This window comes from Microcebus murinus, chromosome 25, assembly GCF_040939455.1.
Source record: "Microcebus murinus isolate Inina chromosome 25, M.murinus_Inina_mat1.0, whole genome shotgun sequence".
Taxonomy (NCBI): Eukaryota; Metazoa; Chordata; class Mammalia; order Primates; family Cheirogaleidae; genus Microcebus; species Microcebus murinus.
In genome coordinates, this window is record NC_134128.1 from 17731588 (window position 1) to 17751199 (window position 19612).

The following is a 19612-nucleotide window of genomic DNA, read 5'->3' on the forward strand; positions in this document are numbered from 1 at the left end:
GCCCGGCTGATTTTTTATATTATATATATTAGTTGGCCAATTAATTTCTTTCTATTTTTATGGTAGAGACGGGGTCTCGCTCAGGCTGGTTTTGAACTCCTGACCTTGAGCAATCCGCCCACCTCGGCCTCCCAGAGTGCTGGGATTACAGGCGTGAGCCACCGCGCCCGGCCTCGAAAGTTTTTTTAAAAGCTAAATAATATCCATTATTCCTTCTGTTCAAGATGGAAGAAATCGCCTTTACTTTCTAGAAGGATTTTCAAACACAAGGATTGAAACAAAAAGGGCTTTTGGTAAACCTTTAGTTAATCGGATTACCAACTGGTTCTTCTAAGGCTATGATTATTCCGGATCTTATGTCAGGTTCAGTTTACATGTGTCAATTCACATGTCTTAGCCACAAAACTATGGCATCTTCTAGAAAAAATGGCATCAGCTTTGTATGTGGTGGGGATTTGCAGAAGCCTGGAATTGTGTTCTCAAAGCATACTTTTGTAGCCATGGTAGGACCATGCTGTGGGCAAAACTGTGAAATACTCTTTACCCACAGTGCCAGTGGAGTAATTTTAGGTAATCAGAATAGGAGCTGGGTCACTCTTTTGCAGGAGAATTAAGAGTGAAGGCTAGCAAATATTGAAACAGGATTAAAAATTACAGTCACAGTCATCCCATTGAGCAGTGAGCATAAAACTTACATAATAAACATCTGAAATAAAACTCTGAATTTCATCACAGGTTAAAGAAAGGGAAACTGTGTTGAGTATAGTGCCAGAACATGTGCTTGGGAGAAAAAGTTTGAAGGACATGGCTAAATCTTAAAAGTAGTATTTATATTTGGAGCTTTGTAGATTATAAATTCAAAGCCTTAAAAATTTAGTCTCCATGTTAACTAAATATATTCTAAAAGAATAACACTGAAATTATCCCTAAAGTTTGTTGGGGAATAGTGGACAGAATCCTGTTGTGATAGCCATCAATTATTATCATTTTGGAATGTTTACATCCATGTCTTTCATATGCTTGTTTAAAAAGAATAATTTGAGTATCCAAATACCAGTGTTAGTCTTGAAAATATATTTGATCCATTTGAAAATAATTGAGAATTAAGAATATAACACAAATGAGAAACTCCAGTTTTAACATAGAGAATAAAGATGTTTCTTCTCTTCCTCTTGAAAATCACTCCAAAACAACCAAAAGAATGAGAAACAGAAATGTTACTATTTTATAGTATCAATAATTCCAAACCAATATGGTCACATTGTGTTTTTCTCCTATAATAGTTTAGCTACACTTGAAATGAAAAGTTAAACTGATTGGTTTTTCTGTTTCATTTATTCCTTCTCTCCAGATAAATAATTTGTAAGTTGGGACGTGGCCAAATTGTGAATAGAATAAAAGCCTGGAAATTTGTTAACTAATAATTATGAAATTAATCAAGAGCATAAAAAATAGAAGTAAAAAATCAAGAAAGATATTTTAATGATCTTTAAAATGTTTAAAAAACAACAATATAGGTACTTCGTTCAGGTATATCCAGTGGGTTTTGTTTTTAGAAAACTAATAAATGTACGTTTTACTACTTTTATTTTAGTTCTCAAAGGTGTTTCAGAGTTAGCTTCTTATGAAGCTTAAAGGCATTGTATCTCCTGTTATATTACTTTCTATTTTGAGTCATTTCAGGAAAACCTATAGAATTTATCCAGGATTTAGAATTATGACATGATTTAGAATTAAGCACTACATTGCACTGGGATTTTTTTTTTCTTTAAAAAAACATAGCTTAGTTTTGTCTTTTGCAATTATGTTGTCATTAAAGACAGAATGCAAAAACAAAGAAAATGTTAGCCTTGGATTCTGTGTAATCATTTCATGATTAAAGAATTAAAGTAATGGTTCTATAATTAGTTCCTATGTTTGTATGATAAAACCTCTCTAATATGAAAAAGAACATGATAATCATTTTATTTTGTCATCACAAAACCCATCAGGTTTTGTCATTTAATTTCCATTCCTTTTTATTTCAGATTTTTACAATGTATTCCTGATTCTCTTCTTTTAGTTTGTCAAGAGTTTTGCCTATACCACCGAATCCCATTTGCTTTTTATTTAGACACTGAAATATATATTTTGGTTTGAGGCACAGATTTTAACTGTGGGTCACAACTGGCTAATCTTTGTATCCCTAGCGGTTTTATTGGATGAAAAAATATTATCCATAAACTGTCTTCAACTCTCTAACCCATTGGAATGCCTGACATATCCTTGCCGTTTATTAGAGAATTCAAGGAAATCACACAATCTATGAAAAGTACGTGCACCGCGGGTGTTAACCACTAGGTTATAACTGCTTCTTACATTGTGCAAAGAAAAATGATACATGTGGTTTCTTATAGGCAATAATGTTTTATTTTCTAAAAATGCATTGAAATTCCTAGGTGTACCTGGAAAACTTTCTCTGTCCTATCCTTGCTTCAAGCTATGCAGGGTTGCCTGCTAGGGAGTCAGGCGCCATGAGAGGCACAGAACTCCGCCTCTGCCCTTTGCCCTGTCCCGCCCAGGGACTGGAGGAGGTCTGGTCTGGTCCTCTCTGCCATCTCTGAAGCTTTGGGCTCTCTCTAGCACACAGTTTCACAATATTCACAGGTCATTTGTTTAACAAGTTTCATTAGACCGTGTTTCCTTAAACAAAAACTTCAATAATTAGCTTTCCATTGATAATTTTTAAAAACTTGGCTAAATAATACTACTTTCGTGCTGACTTTTAAGCAAGTGCCTCCTTGGAGGCCTGACTGCAGTAGATTTAGCAATCCGTTTTAGTAGAAACCAGCTTGGATTATTTCTGTAACACTTGTCAGGAACAAGCTACCTGGGGCTTTTTTGTGTATATTTATTGTTGGGTCTTGAAATTATGTATGTCTGTGCACGTGTGTAGTCCTCTGTAGCTGGAGGAATTCCCTTCGAAAAGTAAAACTAAAAAATTTTTCTCACTCCTGCCTGGGACCAGTGACAAGCTAATAAGGAAGAGTGATGATAGTAATAAAATGGGGCGAGGGGTGCATTCTTGAGATTTTGTTGCTTATAAAATGATAGGCCTGTTTGTTACCCAATGACCACAGTGGGGCCCAGAGAAAGATCGCGTCCTGAGGCTTTCTGATGGAAGGGTGACCTCCCTGTGATCCATAAAGCACCCAGAGAACTGGAACTATCACATCAGAAGCAAATGCAGGATTAACAGCTTTGGCGACCACCTTTTTAACCCAGAGAACGTAGCTGTATGTTTTTAATTTGTTATGATTTATGACACTGAAATTGGTGTAAAATGGACAACAAATCATGGGTGTCAGAATCTGGAAATGAATTTTATCAGCTGAGCAAAGTGAATGCCTTTGGGATTTGCATAAGTTTCTCATAATTCTTTTTATATTACAGATGATGAGTAAAACTGTGAAAATAAACTGAAAATGACATGATATTTCCTAAATAGCTAATTTCACATGTACACATAGACACATATAAATAGAGCCACTTAGCCTTAGACTTTCTCTGCAATTCAGGGTGATTTGTACAGAACCACAGAAATATTTATCTAAAAACCTCAAAGTCAACACGAAGACAGTTTTTTTCCATATCATAAATGTCTGCGAATATCTTTAGAAAAAGGCAAACATTATAACACAATATGTACCAACCATAATTTTTTTTTCAATGTTCAGATTTGGAAGAGTGAATTCAGACTTTACAGACCAGTATAAAAGTGCTAAGATTGCAGAAAGAGCTCTTCCCAAATTTCAGATGTTATATATACCTTTCAGCATCACACACAAAAAAGCTGCCCTTGTTAGAAACTAACTTTGCATGCATAATTAATTTGGGCACCACATTCTTACTTCACAACCAGAAGAGAAATTGAATTCAGGTGTTGGGTGAACATATGGAGGATGTACTGTGAATTTATGACCTGAGGTTTGAGTGTAAAACCCCAAGATACTTGCTGATAAAACTTAATGAAGCTTGTGCAGAGGAGCTATTTTTATTTGCAGTTTGGTAATTGATACATTTCTTGGTTTTGCCCCCCCCACTCCCCCCCCCATTCTTCATAAATCTTCCAGCCTGAGAGTTAGAGTGGAAAGCCCCCAGTCTTAGCAAGCTTGATCTAATGCCTACCTGATTTGAAAATTCAGAGTTTGCTTTTCCATGGCATTTTAGTCTATTCCTTCCTTTCCCTTTTAATTTAGGACTTTATGCGTCTTCACCTGTACAGGTGATACTGGTTAACAGGAGGCAAACCGTATGCTTTGAACAGGCGTGGTGGGAGGAAGTGTTCCTTTCCTTTAAGAGAAGCAAAAGCTTTCAGAGGTCTGACACCACTCTACTCTTTCTTAAGGAAACAAAGATGAGGGCACAATAGAGCTTGTCATTAAAATCTAGGCAACCAAATTCATTGCCATTTAAAGATTTTCCTCCCCAAGAATAAAAACACCTTCAGGGGACAGGAACCTGCCACACATACCCTGACCACTCTTCCTGCTTCGCTGTTTATACTTCAGTTTTTACCAAGAATGCTTCGGTTTTAAGTGCCAGGAGGAAAAAAAAAAAAAAACAAACGGCACGCATTCCATTTTAACATACAGGGTGTAATGGGTTTAATGAGAAACCTGTGTTTGCTCACTAATTTACGGCAATTAAGAACTCAGTTCTGACATCTGTAGATTAGAACTATTTATCTGCAGATCAGGAATATTTTGTGGAATTGCTAATCAGTATAGAAAAAGAGCTAAGTGGGAAGAAGGTTGTTTACCTGTACCCTCTCGAACAGTGGCAGTTCCTGGTAGTTGTGCATCCTAGGATCCTGTTGTATTTATTTATTTTTTTATTTCAGCATATTATGGGGGTACAAATGTTTAGGTTACATATATTGCCTTTGCCCCGCCCGAGTCAGAGCTTCAAGTGTGCCCATCCCCCAGATGGTGCGCACTGCACCCATTAGGTGTGAATATACCCATCCCCTCCTCCCCCTCCCACCTGCCCGACAGCCAATGACTGTTACTACTATACATGAGGATCCTATTTTAGTTCAGTGACATTTCTCCCCCCCAAACGCTTTAGTCATCCCTGTTCAGGAACTTGTTTGTATCCACTTTATCATGCTGACAATCTGTCTGTTTTGAAAGGATTACAACTCTGTACATCCGAGCATGACATCACAGTAAGACATTGCTTAATGATCTGAGACGCGGGTGGTCATTGCCGGCTGCCTGTTACTAAGGCTGCGTGACAGGTCTGCCCTACATCTGTTTTTCCCGCAGCCACTTTTTGCCCACTCCAGTCCTCGTGTCTACTTTAAGTGGCTTCCATGAAATAGCTGAATTTTCGACTTGCCATTGCTACAAATAAAGGGACTAACAGCTTTTCCTTTTCCAAGAGGCAAGAAGTAGTAGTAATTGGGCAGAGAAGGAAAAGGTGCTCTAAATTTCCTCCACTGAAAATGAAATAGTGTTCTTGGAGGGTGGGCTTTTTATATAATGGACTGGATCTTGTAGCCCTTCCATTTGTGTATCTGTGAAGAAAGTCAGTAAAGAGAGAAATTTTCCCTAAATAAGGGGACTGAAATATAGGAACCCCCTATGAAGGTTGAGTCATTACCTAAGGACCTCATCAAGCCTTGAAAAAGTCAGGGTTCTAGAAAATGGGGTCTATAAGTGTCAATGAACTGAGTCTTGGAAACTTTAACCTACTGTCATAAGTGTGCTGGGATGCAGACCATAATGATGTCTCAGAAGTCATAGGACTTTGAACGCCAGTAGGTGGCGGGAAATAGAGTTCCTTAAGCAGAGAAGTTGGCGGTTAGCGGAACTCTAGCGCGTTTCTCCACCTGTGGTGTGTGCATGGGATTCCTGCTGGAGCGAGGGAAATATACCCGTAGGAAAAAACTGTTTTGAGTGTGATGATACTGCATTATTTTCCAGGATCTCAGATGTAATTTAGAGATTGACTTTTTTGAATTTTTCTTTAATTGGGAAAAAGAATAATGTCCTGTTTACATCCCTAGTAATTAGATGCCAGGTGCAGGTGTGAAATTCACTAGCATTTGGAATAGAATTTTGTACTGAGGCCAAAAAGTAAATGCTTAGGGTTGAGAAGTAGATGGCAAAAATGAAATGGACAAAGATATAAGCTGATACGGTTACCAAAAATCTTTACTGTACACCTATTCTTTTGTAAATTGGGGACTTGAGGGGCATCTGTTAAGTCTTTAACCCCCGGCAAACTAAGTAGATCAAATTTTAACCAGGACTATCTTTTTGTGACTTGCGTGTTTGACCCGAATCCCAGCAGGTCATCAGTCTCTGCCAGGAAAAGAAACTAGGAATGAGCCCTTAAGTTGAGTTTTACCAAGTCACCTGGTTGGCAGCTATATTTTCACCACCCTCCAGGAAAGCACCCGCATTGAGCGTTGGTCTCACGCGGCCAATTTTCAGAGATCACAGGGCACAAGCAGGGTGTTTTAGGTGCAGCAACGGGGAGTTTGACAAAAGGATTCACCCTAGCAATTGGATAGATTTCCAAGGGCATTCTCAGCTATATACTGATGTTTCAGTGGGAAGAACATTTGATTGGTTTCACGTATTAAGATCTGGCAGTGGGCATTTTTCAGTTACATCTTCTGCAACAGTATTTATGTTGTGCGTTTTTTCTCAGAGACCAGAACTTTGCAGTAACTAACCCCATGAATGATAGTGGTAAAACTCACTCGTAAAATGCAGTGCCTATACCATTCTTCTAACCAATGTGCTTTTTGAAGCAGGCAATATTTTATTTGGTTCCATTTGTGGGCAAGGCCTATGTGCTTCGAGGCTACTTTATTTCATTGAGTTTTAAAAAGTATGTAGAGCCCCCATAACACTCTTTAAGGTGATGTGGTGGTTTAGAGAGTTTATTCCTGTGAAGTTATTGCATAACAAACCACCTAAAAACACAGTGGCATCAAATAACAAGCATCTATTTTTTTTTTTGCTCACACATCTGTAGACAAGCAGGGGATTGGCTGATCTAGGCTGGGCTCTGTTGGGCTTGGGTCCAGATCTGTTCCACGTGTCTCTTCCACTGCGGGCACGTTCTCGTCCTAGTACAAGTCGGGGACACAGGAGAGCACTCCCACCATGCAGTCACATCTCAAGCTCCTTCTGCATCACATCCAGTGACGTCCCGTAGGCCACAACAAGTCGCGTGGCCAAGGCCAACATCAACGGGGTATTATAATGGTTTCCATTTGCTGCGTAACAACTTTTAACACAAACTCCACAGCTTTAAACAACACACAGTTACTACCTCACAGTTTCTGTGGGTCTGGAGTCCAGGCATGGCTTAGCTGGGTCCTCGGCTCAGGGTTCCCTCGGGGTGCAATCAAGGTGTCAGCTGGGCCAGGGCCTCACACGGAGGCTTCACCAGAGAAGTGTCAGCTTCCAGCTCTCCTTGGCAGCATTCTGTTCCATGCAGCTGTGGGATCCATGACACCTCGCTGCTTCAAAACTGGCAAGGGGAGAGACAGAGACAGGCAAGGAGGACACCATGTCCTTATGCAATGACATAAATGTAATCACATACATTGCATGACTGTTTCTGCATTTCACTGGTTAGCAGCAAGTGTAGGCACTGTCCACACTTACGGGTGAGGGATTGCAAAAGTATGGACACCGTAAGGCCACCTTCAGTCTATTCATCACAAAGAGTTGCTGAACAATGCACTGTGCCACAGGCAGGTGATATACAAGATATACACGTTAGATGACTGTGATGGAGGCGCAAACTTAAGATGGAAAATCCCATCCACACGCAAGTTCTGGAAAACACTGTAAGACAGTATTTGGGATAGAAGGCAGTTAGAGACAGATTGAAAGGAAGAGATGACCATCCACTGGAGTAGTTAGGAAAGGCTTCAAGGAAGTGGAATTTGGTTTCTTGGACTTGTGGATTTTGGAAAAATGGACAGAAAAGAAGAGTGTATTAAAGAAAGAAAACTATGAGCAAATTTATCTTCTTTCCCTCTTTGGCTACATCTCTTCTACCAGAGTTTATGATCATCTCCCCCTCCTGTGCAACACAGAGAGCCTGCCACAGCTCATCTCCTCCCTTCTGCCCACCTTCTCTCTTCTTTTCATTTTTTTCCTTCCCTCCATGGGAAGGATAGTGTGTACCAAGATGGTATCTCCTTATTTAAGAAAATGAATGATTAATTTTCCCTTCCTTTGAATGCTGGATCTTACAGCTAATCTCTTCCAGGTTTCCAGATTTCTTTTGCATAATTAAAAATGCAAATGTTCAAGTATTTTTAATCCATAAAGAATTAATCAGTCACATCACAAACGCCTCTCTGTCTCTCTCAGCATACACTCCTCTGAAAAGATAGGTCAGACCTCAGGCCTGCAAGGAAGTATATCTGGGTTGAGGTGTGGGCAGATTGGAAGAAGCAGCATACAGTTTAGGAGAGGGAAGACACTATGAACAATGCCCAGTTGTCAATCTCTTGAAATGTGTTTCTTGGGACTGTGAAGAGGGGACCACGGGCCTAATCTTAGTGTGAAATCTGAACGCAAATGGCACAGAGAAGCAGAGAAGTGACATATGGAATGGGCAGCATCTGCAGAAACATGAAGTAGAGGTTGCAGGGTAGCCACCAACAGACCTGTTTTGTTTGGCTTACCTAGGATTTAAAAACTGCAATGAGTTAACATTTTAAATTTGGAGGGAAAAACTATATTTCTGATTTCTCTTTAAAAAAAAAAAAATGGAAGGCAGTCCTAGGCCTGTATCCCTTAAGGCAGCTGTCTGCTGGAACCAAGGGCCTCCCCTACTCGACCAAGCCTGTTCAACCCCCTTTGTCACAGAATGTATGTAGGTGCTTCTACAGCAGGGCATTCTTTGTTCTTTAGTTACTTGCCATGTAGACATTGGGATTTTGCCCATCTACGAAGCCTGCGTGCGTCGTCTTCAACATGTTGTCTGTACCCACAGTACTTTCTGAATAAAGCATTTTGCATACAGATTGCTGGGCCCTGCACTAGATGGACTGAATCAGAGTATCTCAAGGTGAGCATCGGCAATCAGCATTATTGTAACAAGCTCTCTGGGTGGTTCTCATACACACCGTGTATATAGGTGAGAACCACTGTTGGAAAGTTCCTGTTCTCTCTCTCGGTACCTTGGGAAGTGGCTGGATTTGCACGTTTATGGGGCACAGGTGCAAGACAGGCTCCAGTGCTTACCTGTAGCAGATAGGCTCATTTCGCATGAATGGGCATTTTCAGCTACGTTTAGGAAGCACACGGCAGTATCCAGTCTGAAGGTTTGGAATGTTGGCTCACACACCGTGTATTCTGCCTCTGACGGGAGAGTGTACAGCCCCCAGGGCAGTTATGGATGGGAAAGACCTGAGTTCCCTATGGTCCGGGGTCACATTGTTCTGTGCACCTGGGTTAGGAATCTCTGTAGCGTGTGGTCCAGGGTACCCTGCCTTACCCTGTGAGAAAAACCCCAAATCGTTACTGTGAACCCAAAGCAACGCTCTTCATTTACAACATGAAAGAAAGTTCTAGGTGAGCTGCAAAAACCAATGTTTAAGGAGAGGCTAAGTGTTCGTATTGGACTAACACTGTCTTATGTCTTTGTGGATTTCTTTTTCTTTTTACACAAAAAGCGTCTCTGTCATTCCTATCACCATCCCTGTGTAGATCCCACTCATGCAGATTTTCTGTAAGTCATGAATTGCTAACTACTCATTAAAAGTTTTGTTGTCTCATTTCATCCATCTGATCAACTTAGGGGGTGCTTTTAGTATATTCCTTACCAAATAAATAAATAAATAAATTATGAGCAGCTTTCAGTTGGCAGTATATAAGTTGATGGGGATGTGTAGGGATTATTCATGACTACTGATGAATATTTAAAATTTCCTTTAGCTTTCTTGGAAGAAGAGCTAACCAAGAACTTTTTTAAGTCCCAGTTTGAATTACTGGCTCATTACGGACTGGCCTGAGAAACAGAACTGAGCAGTTGCAATGGTTTCTTCCCCTGCAGCCAGGACTTCAGCTTCAGACTGCCAACCGTTGTTCCCCAAGGACACTTAACGGTCTTCCAGTCTTTGGGAAGTCATCATCAGTCATGCAAACCACGGCAGCCCGTTTTCCAACTTCAGCTATTAAGGTGGCTTTGCTCATGTTGGACAAGTCAGGCAGCTTTCTCTAGAGCACTGGGAGAAAGAACAAAGGACAAGAGGGTAAAACAGTGGTCTCACTGGCTGCTCAGATCTGGAACTAAGGGCAGAAGTGACATCTACCACTTGTCTTTTCCTGTGCACAAGCTCAAGGGCACCAAAAATAAAATGATGGACACAGGGTCAACTTCCTTTGTAGAGAGAATGGACTTTCAGTTAATCATAAATAGTATGGGAGGTCAGTTTTCATCAGTGGTTTGGCTTTCGTGAACCTAATCATTACGGGCTTAAAACTCTCTTAGCTGCAAATATTAGAGAACTATGAGGGCTGTCTATAAAGTATCCAGCCATTTTTAATATAACGAGAATGGTTACGTGGCTGGACACTTTCTGGACAGCCCTCGTACTTCTGGTTTGACTTGTAAATACCTTGTAGGTGAAGCCTGCTACAATCTTCACATTAAAAGCTCTGAAGTATTCCAGGAACAAAAACACAGCTGGAAACATGGCAGTGGCAATAGGGTTAACAATTGCTCACCTTCCTATCTTTTTGTGTTATGAACTGAACCATCCTCCTGCCTACACGGTCACGATGTTGCATACGGTGTAAGTGAGGGGCTTTGTAGATCTGACATTATGGTGGTCGGCTGTGCCTGAAAATGTATGTGTTGGAACAGTATAAGATGCTGAATATATATTTTTGAAAGTCAGTGGGAACAACAAGCTGCCCACCTCAAAAGGGGGAAGGGGAGTTTTGAAGCTGTACCCAACGTGGGCTGAAGCCCAGCATTGTCGGGCAGCACATTGTACAGACACCTGTTCACCTTTAATGTTCACAGGCTGATCAATCCAAAAGATCTGTCAGAAGAAAACAAAGGGCGGGCAAGCTTTCATGGACTGAAAAAATAATCAAATTGAATGTATTGCTATTCCAGAAGCTCTAGTGAAATTGATGGAAACATGAAGGTGATGGGGACCCCTCCCAATAGATTAAATAATGAAAGACTATCCCATATGCTTAGAAGATGTTAATCTTGTGGTCTCATACATGAATACTTTCAGTCTGAGGTGTTAAGACCTTTGGAATTCTTCAAAATATGTGGATTGTATGTAGACCTATGTCTGTGTGAGAGTTTTATGCACTCTGGTAGAATTTCTCTTTCCAAGCTACCCATCCAAGTGATGTCACCCAGGTAGGGTGCATTGGACAGAACTCAGGCACCCCGAGTAACCACGGCAACGAGCTTTCCTTGAAGAGACCTGGATTTCCTAATAGCTTTACAGCATCCTGTTCTGCTAGCAGCTCAGAGGGCATATATGACAAATATAAAGACGTGGTTCTTGTCCACGTGGTCTTTGTGGCCAAGTTTGGTTAGGGACACAGTATATGCCTAATGGGCATGATTAGCTTTTGTGATAGGATGTCATTTAGTGCTTCAGCAAATGGAACAGAGAAGAAGTGCTCTGGGATTTAAGATTGACTTAATTTTGGTCATCCATGTCTATGAATCTCGCAAAGATAGTTTTTAAAAAATGTGTGTGATTTTTACAAAGGAGGAGCTTTAGAGTCCGATCCATGTTTTCCTGAGTGATAGCATGGCATAGTGAAATGAAGGTTGGAGTAGGACTTTAAACAAACCACTTCTGCGAATGTCAGTTTCTACGTTCTTAAATATATGTGAAATACTACCTTCTGCACTTACCTTATAAGCTCTTTGTGAGTATAAAACAAAATTCAGTGCTATGCATAAAGAAGACAGCATCATTAACTAACTGGTTAAATCAGACTATCACCTGACCCTATTTTAAAAATGCTTCTCATTTATGCTGTGAGAGTTATGTTGTGTTTACAGACCTCTGATGACTCATATTAGGAACTTCATGTAATAGCGATATGAAAATAATCACATTTGTGAGGCTGTGTGTAATGGTGTCATCTCACTTGTTTATTACAACTGTGGTATTTAGAGTCAAATTATTATCTCCACTTCGCATGTAAAGAAACTGCAGCTCAGAAGCATTAAGTGCCTTCGTCTAAGAAAGTGGAAGAGCTAGGACTGGACCCTGGTATTTCTGACTTTCCAGGAAAACTTCCCTGCCAGCACCTTGCCAGATTACAGAGAGTAGATGAGACTTTTAAAGAACAGTGTGAAAAAAGGAATATCTAAAAATACTGCTCACCCTCTTGAATATCTGAAAAAACTTCAATAAGCCTTAACCCAGAGAACACAATGAAAACATATTGAAAATGCCCAGATACTGTTTTAAAAATTCACTTTTTCGTAAATATCGTCATTTCATAGCAAGTTGCCATTTTTTTGCTAGCAACTGTGGTTCCCGCGTGTTATTTCCGGAGGGTGTTCACTGTTGCCCTGTCTCTCTTTTAGTAACAGATCAACTCCTAGCAACCACGATCGGATACAGCGTCTGCGGCAAGAATTCCAGCAAGCAAAGCAGGATGAAGACGTAGAAGATCGGCGACGTACCTACAGCTTTGAACAACCCTGGGTAAGTACTGGGTTCTTGGGCACAATGAATCATCCTACAGCTTCCCTACAGTAATGGCCACTAAGCTATGACCTCAGTCCTCCATGAAATTCGACAAGATGGAACCAAATTCCTTTGACCTTTAACATTTTGACCTTTCCCTCATTTCCATCTGAGTTTCATCATTGCTAATTTCATTTTATATCTTGTTCCACCATCTGTCCATTGCATAATAATTGGTCTCATCAGTCTTATGATAAAATATGGCAAAAGAATTCTTTCTCCCAACTATGCATTTTTTTAAGTTTAGTAAATATTTTTCTATAGATATTTTTTTCTCAGAATCAAAGCCCAAATAAATTCATTCAGCACCTATCTATTGTGTCTATAATGTACAAGATACAGTGTTTAGGAATTCCTGATCCTTTAATCTCCCTCAACCCCCTTGTGTATTTGTTGAATCCGTCCCATTTATCTCTCTGCACCCCTCTTAGTCTCACCTGTCCTCCACACAGCCACCAGAGGGATCTTTCTAGAACAGAACTTTGAATGGTTTTCTCAACATCAGACCCATATTCTGATCTTGTGTTTCACCCTAGAGATGATGGCACTTCTGGGAAGGGAGGTATTGGAGCAGGTCAGGAGGTGGAGGAGGAGGGAGAAGAGGGCTTGTAGTCGCTGTCTCAGGGGTGGCAGAGCCAGAAGAAAATCTGTGTGTTAGTAGACCCATGCAGTGTAAACCTGTGCTGTTCAAGGGTCAACTGCAGCTTGAACTTTAGTTCAGGTAGCAACATGGGGCCTTAACACAGCCAGTTTGCAATATGGGACCAGTATTGAGGAGCAGAAACGCCCATGAAATCAGTTCTTGCCTGACCTGGGGAGGTTATAAAACAAGTTCCTCAAGTCAGATATCCAAGAAAATCTCTAATTGTCTTCTGCAACAATATTCCTATTAATGATATTTTTTCTAAGGTATTTAGTTCATTTTTCTAGATGGTCACATACAGTGCGTCACTCCCATGTAGCAACACGACAATGATGTTAACGTGCTTACATCGTTTGGCATAATTGACTCAGTCTGTTCCTACTAGGTTTCTTAAGGCAGGGTTCTTTTGCAATGAGTGGTAAATACATTCTCAGCGATGTATATTTGTACAAAGGGGCTGAGTAGAATCATGGGCACAGTGTCAACCTGAGAGAGAAAACAGCAACTGCATATGGAAATGGTTATCACACAGGCACGCAATTCGAGCCCTGCAAACCCCACGTGGACTGGTCACCCCCTGTACTAAGCTGTGGGGAGCAGTGTCAGCTGTCTGACTTCACCTGGGAACGGGGATTCCAAACCTGCATTCCCAACATTTACTCTGTAGTTAATTATTGAATTCATCACATTCAGTGAGTGCTTCCTGTGTTCCAGTCATCGAGTTTGGGGCAGGAGAACAAAGGTGGGGAGGAAAAAATGCCCTTCAAACTCTGCAGTGGAGCTACTAAAAGTAAAAGAATACCGTGCAGACGTGTGTGCTAGCAGTATACATGGGATGTTGTTAAGCCTGGAGGTGCAAAGCCCAAATCAGTTTTGGGTGATCAGGAAAGGCTTAAAAGATCCCTTCTTTGAAGCGGGAATATATTTTAAACATACAACTTTGAGAAACAAAGAAATGTATCTCAGGTAACCAAGATGGATGAATTGATTTCTGGTTGGTGACATTGTATCTTCCTGCAAGATCTCCAGGTTTGTTTGAGGCTCCTTCTTAGTAACAGCTCTAGATGTTTTTCACCTGGAGAAGTCAAAATGATTTGAAATCTATTGGTTTCTTCTAAGATTTTTTTGAATGGGGACAGTGAATACATTGGCATGTATTTCTACGTTATCTACTTAACATGAACAATTGTGTTGGGGAAATGTTTGAGAAAATCTTGCACATTTGGAAACTCAACTACTGAAGGTCATGGGTCACATTATTGTATATCAAAATGCCACAGCAGCTTTAGACAGACAACTTGGCTTGTGTTATCGTTTCCTGGTAATGAGTGAGCAGGGAATTATTTGGATGACAGGCTGATTGCCTCAGGAATCGAATAATTTCCTAAATTGTGGGTCAGACGTTGACCTTTTCTTCTTTTCTTTTTTTAATTTTTTTCATTTTCGAACAATTGACATCTTGCTCCATTTTACTGATCATGTAAATGAGCTGAAAGTGACTATAGTTCTACTTACTGTATTAATTTTCCTGCTAGTGCTCATCGTTACCTTAGTAAGAGCTACTAAGGTATTCCAAATGGAGCTCAGTCTATGGTTTTTATTATCCATTTTTGCAGAATGAGCTTTGTGTGTCCCTGTTTATCTGTTTTCCTCTTCCTGTATGCATTCTGACCTTGGAAGGTCACTCTATTTCGAGAGGATGAGGCCATGATTTCACTCATTGGAACGGTTTATAATCATTTCAGTTTGAAGGAACCCCCAAACTCATCTTCAAGCTGTGTGTACAGCTTAGACCATATTAGTTGAAATTGTCACGCTTGTTAGAAATGCCCACACACAAAGTGCAGCCAGATGTGTCATATAGAAAATATCCAAGCCAATTACTTTACATACACAGTGAGATGCTGCGAAAATTCATCCAGGCAGCCCTTTTCAATTTCTCTATTTTGAGAATGTTCTCTATAAACTCTAGCAGTACGGAATGCACCTGTTCCCAGGGCCTTTGTTCAGAATAATGTCTGGGCCTGAGGGAGCTGATCTGTGGCACAAAAGGTCTTTAGATGAGCAGAGGCCCAGAAAATTTCCTTAGCTCCGTAATTGACGTGAGTTCTCTCCCAAGTTGAGCAGGAGAAGAAGAAAAAGCATCTTCTTCCTCTCGTTGTGCCAGGTGCAACATAAATAAAGCAGCAAGTTGCTTTAAATCTTTTTTAAGATAATGGAACAATAGCTGAGGTTAGGGTTATTATCACAGAGCTCAGAGACGGACAGGACTTAGTGTTGCTTTTAAAAGAATTAAATTGCAGGCTGCAGACATAAGTACAGTACGCTGTAAAAACTTCGCAGATACCTGAGTGTTGCCCACAAGGAGACTTGCTGGCTGAGACGATTGGTGGATGGGATAATGGAGCCTTTAATAGCTGTCTTGCTAAATCCTTTCCATCCTAGGTTGGGAGTGACTTAAAGTAGTTTAGTCCTTCAGGTAGAAAATTGATACTCTGCGATGTGAACATCCTCTTCTCCCCCAAGCTTCCTTGCTTCCTAGCTGTCTTTAAACAAATAGCAAAATCTGCCCTTTTTTTCTATTTTCTTCTCTTAGACTTTCAATAGCTCTTCTTACCCCCACCCCCAAGGGTTCTGCCTGCTCTAATTGGCGAGCCCCTCACGGTACACAGCCACTGTGTACCCTGAGATTCATCCCCCGTGCCTGGGGAATTTGAGAAAATGGTGGTTTTCTTTTTCTTTTTTTTTTTTTTTCATCTTTATTAAGGCTTAAATGGTGTCTGCTGTCATTTTCCCATAGTGGCATCCATGCCCGGATTCAAAAAAATATAGGTCCCTTTCTTTTAGCCCATGCCACCCCCAGCCAAAGCCTACCTGACCCACGGGCCATCCCTCAAAAGCCTAAGTTGACGAGAACTCCCGAAGCTGCCTTTGGTTGTCATAAGCACTTGACACTAGAGGGGCCTGGCTTGTTTTCTAGAGCACCCATTTCATTTTCAATGTACCTATTACTTAAAGCGGCAGGAAAAAAAAAAAAATAGATCCAAGCACTGGTGGGAAAGATGAGATGAAAACAAATACAATGTTAAGAATGAAACATAAATTTATAAAAACTTTATGAGAAAAGTAATAGATTTTCAACTATTACTCGTATCCGTAGTAGCAATTAAACTTTTCAACATTCAGAAGGCACAAGAGTTCGATTAACAGTTACAGAACTCTAGTTTGTGCTGGGGTATGGGTGGAGGTTGGGAAGGCAGGATAGATGGACAAAAATTAACTTCATTTTGATTAAAAGTTTTGAATCAGTCTCCTATAGAAAATAATTATATTAGCAATGGTCACTTTAACAGAGTAAACAATTTACGCTCTTTACATGATTTAATGGCATTAAAATTATTTCTGTCCTCTACCAAATCATTAAAGTGCCATTTTTACCAGAATATGGAATTCGTATTAGGGTTACAGCATGTTTGAATTGCTAAAATAGGGATTCTAAGTCTCAAAGGGATTTTTGATACTGTCATCATAATTATCATTATCATCATCATTGGCTTTCATCCAAAGGACATGAGTGTTTTGTATTTTTTTCCTTGTTTTCTATACATGCCCTTGGACATGTGAAATTTTGGAGATTTCTGTTATTCATAATTTAAGTAGAAAACCTACCCAAAATGATCATTTATAAAAATATTACCTATGTGTGTATGTACACATGCACATATCTTTATGCTTATACACTATTTTTCTTAGTATATGAAGAAAAAATATAGGGCATTTAAAACATCACATATTTTATGTAAATGTTAATAAAACAATAATGAGTTTACTTCATAAGTGGCAACATCCTTTTATATTAAACTGTAAAAGTTTTACAATATTACCTAATTCTAATTAATACTGAAACTTTGCACTGTTTGTTTGTGTTCTATAGTTCGTTAACTATTTTGTTTTATGTTTTGTGTATCTTCTATTATTTTGGAAACATAATGATTTTATTTCATCGCAGGAAATGCTTAATGATTTCATTCACTGAACACTACATGGAAGATGTTTTTTCTATTGTTTTACATTACTAGGTGATACCAAAAATTAAGTAGCTTCCCCAAGCTTTGAATATTATCCCTTTACAATCACAATAAAGATAAGTGCTTTGCAACTTACCAAAGCAGCATGCATATTTTTCACTTGTGGTTTTAAGCATAAGCCATGAACAGTTTCATATATGGTGGCCCTCTGATGTGCTGTGTAATAGATAGTCGTGTATTTATTTCTGTCGTACAGCCTCTGTTGTTATTACGGCCTTGGCAGCCTGGACTATTTTTTGATTTGAAAGGTCATTGCTTGTAACCAATTTCATCACAACAAGACCAGGGTTATTTGTAATTTGCACTGTTAAAACAGAGCTTGCCTTGTTATCTGGTGGAGCTCCAGAATTATTACAATTATCCCCGCACATGTATTTCCCTGAACAGATGTTACTTTGTTGTAGTTGTTGATGATGTTTTATTTGAAAACATGCACTTCTCTGTGAGGTTACAAATAACCTCTTCCTTTATTTTTTTGTGATTTTGGACTCAGATATATTTTTATTCTATTTCTGCCATAGGAGTTGAAATCATAATATTTAAAAGTCAGGATTGCCAATATTGTTCCCACAGTTTACATTTTTATGAGGTCTTCATTGAAACTGTGCATCAGAGAAGTAACTTTGTATTCAGGCCAAGAGTAAAACCTAACCAGGGTGAACTTTTTTCATTGTTGCTATGGGCTGGTCATGTAGGCAGTCTTCCTGGAAATAGGTGGCCCATTAAATTTTCATCTCAAAGATCAGGGTGGTTCTTTTTAATTACCTACCCTTTTGCATGTTCTGAAATGAGAAATGGGATAAAATATTAATGATGAGGCTGTTTCATAATAGTGAGCATGATAGTATGAAATATGTCAATTTGCTGATACCAAACTCATGTACATATTTGGAGTTTTTCAGGCCCAGTATGCTGGTGATTTCATTATTGGAGTTCATTGAGATCCAGGTAGATGCTTGCAGTGGATAAAGTTTGAGGTGAATAGTGTCAGAAAACACATAGTTGAGAAAAACAAAGGCCCTTCAACTTTCTTTTTCTCTGTTGGAATCAAATTTTCAGGCCTCCGGGAGAAATGACTTAAAAATACACCTGAAATTTCTACAAGACCTTGCATTTTCCTTTCACATCTCTGCAAGCCGTGTGTCACAGAACAGCATGGGTCTAAAAAGCTGGTTACTAAATCCTGCCGCAGAATGCCAGATCTTTCAAGACTGCTTGACACATGTATATAGCTTCTACTGAGTGAGAAGAAAAGGAAAATGTGGTTCTTTTGAGGGCGCAAAGGAAATTGTGTGGCATTTTCTTACTTTGCTTTCTCTCTGTCCAGTGGCTTGTCCCAGACTTCCCGTGGTTGGCCATGATCAATAAAACAGTTCAGTTTCCTTTTTGGCCATCCTTGTCAAGTGTCATGGAAGAAAATGGCGGTCTTCTTTAACATAGTTGATGAACAATTGGTTGATGCTTTGTTTGCCTAAGCAGAACTCACTCAGCGAAGTGTTTTTCTTGCTGAGGGCTCCACTGGTGTGTTATTTGAACGGTGTTGCAAAGCAGGTCTCTGAACACACATTTGTTGCAATGAGTGTGGTTATAAACATCTACTAGGAGAGACTGGGGTATTGTAAAGCCTAATCTCCTCGCACATTATTTTTGTATCGGGATACTTTTAATATGCTCGCTGACTATGCCCATATGCTTGGAAATTTTTGTCCTACATAGTGCCTCATTATTGTTTATCAACAAATAAGGTAGTGCTGGCCTGGCAGAAAGAGAACAATAGATGATGCTTGATTTCTTTTCAGACAAAAACCAACCCCAGGAGCCATTCTTTAGGTAACAAGGCCCCGTGTTATCTTAACAACTCTCCCAATGAATGCTAAGGCTCTGTTATTTTAGAAAATTACGATAGGGTCAAAGTCTGCCATTGGCTTTCAACTCTAAAAGAAAATCAATAACTTGTTTCTAACAGACATTCTTCACTCAGAATATGCCTGTTGAACAATGTTGTGTAGCACAAAAGGGGGAGCAGAGGTGAACAAGCATCAGAAAGGATTACTTAAGAGTGCCCGCCACTGATGCTATGATAAACCATTGTTAGATGTTTTGTGAAGTCAGAGGCAT

At 39.7% G+C, this 19612-nt stretch overlaps 1 protein-coding gene across 18 annotated transcripts in view; it reads left to right on the forward strand.

Annotated features, from left to right (window-relative positions):
* Positions 1-19612, forward strand: part of PARD3 (par-3 family cell polarity regulator) — a 575331-nt gene that overhangs the window by 545747 nt on the left and 9972 nt on the right. For all 18 annotated transcript variants that reach the window (XM_075997631.1, XM_075997634.1, XM_075997636.1 and 15 more), the window contains one exon: positions 12601-12721. In XM_075997631.1, the coding sequence (XP_075853746.1) occupies positions 12601-12721 (121 nt within the window). The remainder of the gene's footprint in view (positions 1-12600; positions 12722-19612) is intronic.